The sequence below is a fragment of the Cibotium barometz genome, chromosome 19 (assembly GCF_041138505.1).
Source record: "Cibotium barometz isolate CiBa-2024 chromosome 19, ASM4113850v1, whole genome shotgun sequence".
Classification (NCBI taxonomy): Eukaryota; Viridiplantae; Streptophyta; class Polypodiopsida; order Cyatheales; family Cibotiaceae; genus Cibotium; species Cibotium barometz.
Genome location: NC_141064.1, coordinates 52,751,651 through 52,755,168, shown reverse-complemented (window position 1 = coordinate 52,755,168; position 3,518 = coordinate 52,751,651). Strand labels below are relative to the sequence as shown.

The 3,518-nt window shown below is 46.6% G+C and overlaps 1 protein-coding gene across 1 annotated transcript; it reads right to left on the bottom strand.

The window, feature by feature from the left end:
• Positions 1 to 739: 739 nt before the first annotated feature.
• LOC147628731 (class V chitinase CHIT5a-like) lies at positions 740 to 2,280 on the bottom strand. The gene is made up of 2 exons (XM_086814228.1): positions 1,125 to 2,280; positions 740 to 1,033 (listed from the first exon to the last, which is right to left on the bottom strand). Exons 1-2 carry the CDS (start codon positions 2,215 to 2,217, stop codon positions 1,008 to 1,010), a joined length of 1,119 nt encoding a protein of 372 aa, XP_086670354.1. The 5' UTR covers positions 2,218 to 2,280; the 3' UTR covers positions 740 to 1,007.
• Between the last annotated feature and the right edge of the window lie 1,238 nt (positions 2,281 to 3,518).

Genomic DNA, 3,518 nt, shown 5'->3' with positions numbered 1-3,518 from the left:
CTAAAATTGCAATTTGAGAATATGGCCACATTCTAGACATATTTGTCTGAATTATCACCGTTGGATCTTCAAGATGAGCTTCACATTTGCCAAGATCTTGAATAGAAAACCACATGTTGCTTTACAATATAAAGCGGAGAAAAAATAATTACAAAAAATAGTTAAACACCTAAAAAATTCCGAATAAATGAAGTTAAGCTCTATGCAATGTGTTCATTTCATGTACAAATTGGGATGATCATTGGACTTTGGATGCAAAAATACTAAGCATTTTATGTGTGACATATACTTTGCAGTAAAGAAAGCTGAAAAATGCAAATACCGAAACTTCCGTGCAATGAAACAAACCCTAAAATAAATTGGATTTCCAATCAGGGGGTGCCATTTGAATACCCACTACATGTATAATGTGTCCCAAACACCATGCCACTAAATTCCAAACATAACCACAAGAGATTGGACCTTTAAGTTATGGAGATGCCTGTTTTCAAGCTACCTTTAGGGCGCCCAACTGTCAAGAGTGGTGCCCCTTATCTTGCATACACCTCGACACAATATTGTTCAAGTCATGTTAACACTTGGACACAATATTGTTCAAGTATTGTTCTTGTGACTCATAACGCTATGCTTAAATATCATTACTCGACAAAAAAAATCCTACTTTGCTTGAAAGGAAGGACACATTGATGCTTTCAAGTTTCACAGCCTTCAAGGGACATGTTTATCTTTGCGTTGCAAGTTCGAATTTCCTATCCATAAATTACAGTATAACATAGTCCAAAAAGAAGTAAAAAGATTTGGGTGAGCTTCGAAATCTACTATACATAGTGAGCTTTGACATTTACTATCCATAGTATTACATAATCATTGGCTGCGCAAAGTGAATTTATTCGACAAAATCGAAATTAGTGGAGAAAAGAAACTGTTCTCTCTTTTGTTGTCTTATTCGTGGGTTGGCCACATGGACTGTACTGGCATAGAATTGCCAAGGGGTTGTGGTTCCTTATTCACCGCCTGTTAAGGGTCTTGGAAGCTGTATCATGAACAGAACAGAGTGACAGTTAGTGCCAACAAATATCACAGAAGAGGTCGTATATGTTACGTTCATGCAACTGTTCGCTAACCTTGCTTGAAGAGAAGGGCGTCCTTGTCTCCGGCCACGCTCCAGAAAGAGTAGCCTCTGAGCTGTTTGCTGTTAAGGTAGAGCACTTTGGCGGCGATGGTGGCGGGGTCGTCGAAGCCCGCCCACAGAGTTTTCCCGGAAGATGTTGTCCAGTAGCAGTAAGCGGACCTGGTGATGGCATCATCCTTGCATGTCCCATTGTTGGTCCGGACAGCAAGCTCTATCTCAGTAAATGTATAAGTAGACGCAGCTTCTGTAGTAGGGGCACCCACACCATTATTGTTGGGATCTTTGAGATACCAAAGGTGTCCGTAAGCGGCAAGGCCTAGGGCTGCGCGGTATGGGGGCAAGCCTGCGCTGAGCCAGTGCTGTATCCCATAATTGACGGTGAGGGTCTGCTGGGCCGTGGAGTCGTAGAGTGCAGTGTGCTCGCCAGTCTGCGTGGCCTCCCAACCTCCGTGCAGATCGTAAGACATGACGGTGATCCAATCAAGGTTGTTGGCGATCGAATCCACAGGATAGGTCCGGGAACCCCCGTTGAGAATCGTGACGCTATAATAGACGGCGGCCGTTAGAAGCAGGGGGTTGTGGGGATTTTCAGATTTGACGGCCGCTCGCCACTCGGCGAAGAGGAGGGCGAGGTTGGCCATGTCTTCGTCCGATTGCGGGAATTCCCAGTCAAGGTCTAGGCCGTCGAAGCCGTAGGATCTGGCGGCGGCAATGCTGTGCTGGATGAACGCCTGGCGGTTCTTGGACGTGGAGGCCATGAGGGAGAAGTCGGTGGCGTTGGAGCCGCCTCCGCCGATGGAGAGAAGCGTTTTGATGGCCGGGTTGCTCTTGCGAATGGTCGAGACGAAGGAGACGATGGCGCCCCCGTCGTCGACCTGGGGCGACACGTCATAGGTGGCGCTGTCCATCTGTGCAAATGCATAGAGGATGTGCGTGAAGAGGGTGGCGTCCACGTCCGAGGCAGCCAGGCCACCCCCATAGTAGAAGTAGGCACTCTTCACTGGCGGAGCTGATTGTGCAACCACAGCAGTAATAGATGCGACAAGGGCAAACAACTGCAGCACTCTCCACACTGACTCACCCATCCTCTTCTTGTAGTAGTATTTAGAAATATTATCTAGAGTCCCGAGATTCTTAATCTTTCTGCAATTGAGGTCGCCTCTTCTGCGCTTAAGAATTTATAGAGAGCAGCAACTTGCAAGCGCACACCAGGGTTTGACATTTTCCACCGGAAGCGTCCAATTTCAACGAAACACGTTTCTCTCGCCAGAATGCTTGACTTTTTTTATCCCCGCCTCTCCAGTCCACGTAGTGACGTCTGACTCGAACGCGTGAGTCGTCACCGACACTTGGAAAGAAACAACGGGAAAGTCAGCTTCTCGTCTATTGGTCACAGCTGGATGTCCTTACAACCAGTGTGAACAAAATTAGGGCGTATACACATTTTCAGTGGAGTGGAAGCGGACTTTAAGGCTAACATTCACTGAGCTCTCCAAAATCACCGGCCCCCTTCACTATTTTTCTAAGTTCTGTCAACTAATTTAATTAAAACTTAAAAATTTGAAGAGCCTTAAAAAAAACTGTGCGGCACCATATTGAGAATGGGAATTTTTACCTTGGGTAGCCTAAGATGCTTGCACAAAAGCAAGCATGGAGAGAAGCTACCCAAGCATACTAAAATAGACATTGCAAAAGCATCTATAATTGAAGTAGTTGATATTGATCATGGAGAGAAGCTACCCAAGCATAGTAAAAATAGACATTGCAAAAGCATCTATAATTGAAGTAGTTGATATTGATCATCTCTGTGCTCTTAGCTTTTCCTCTTGATCATCGCCAATATCCCAACACCCTCATGTTCTTTTTTTTGATAGGCAAGGCTTAGCAACGCACGACGCAGAGAAAAGAAATGACAAGGAGAGAAGGCAAAGCCAAAGCACGGGAGAAGCGCATGCAGCTAGTAGCAGCAAGGTAAGGAGGAGGGGCTGGGCGATGCACCGACAACTAGGCCATAGGCACAAGGAAGAAGGAGATGCAGCTGCTGCAAAAGCAAAGAGAGAAGGAAAAGCAAGGCGCAAGGCATGGAGCAAGCATCAGAGAGAACACAGTGCACAACAGCCTAGTCGCCAAGCATAAGGAAAAGAAAGGACAAAAAGGAGGCTTGGAGAGGTGCCACAATAGCCAAGAGAAAAGCAACGCAAAGCAACAGGGCTAGGAGCGGCACCTACACAACACACGACAACTCAATCGCCAAGCAAGAAGCAAAGGTGAGGAGGAGGGACTAGGTGAGTCATCGGAAGGCCAGGCCATAGGCTACATGAAGAGAAGCACAAGCCAAAGAAGCGTGGGGAGCAAGCGAAGGTGAGAAGGAGGGGCTAGGCGAGGC

Coding starts and splice junctions, on each gene's coding strand:
- LOC147628731 (XM_086814228.1), bottom strand. CDS start 2,217: ATGGGTGAGTCAGTGTGGAGAGTGCTGCAGTTGTTTGCCCTTGTCGCA. Junction 1,034..1,124: donor CGCCCTTCTCTTCAAGCAAG/GTTAGCGAACAG, acceptor TTCATGATACAG/CTTCCAAGACCCTTAACAGG.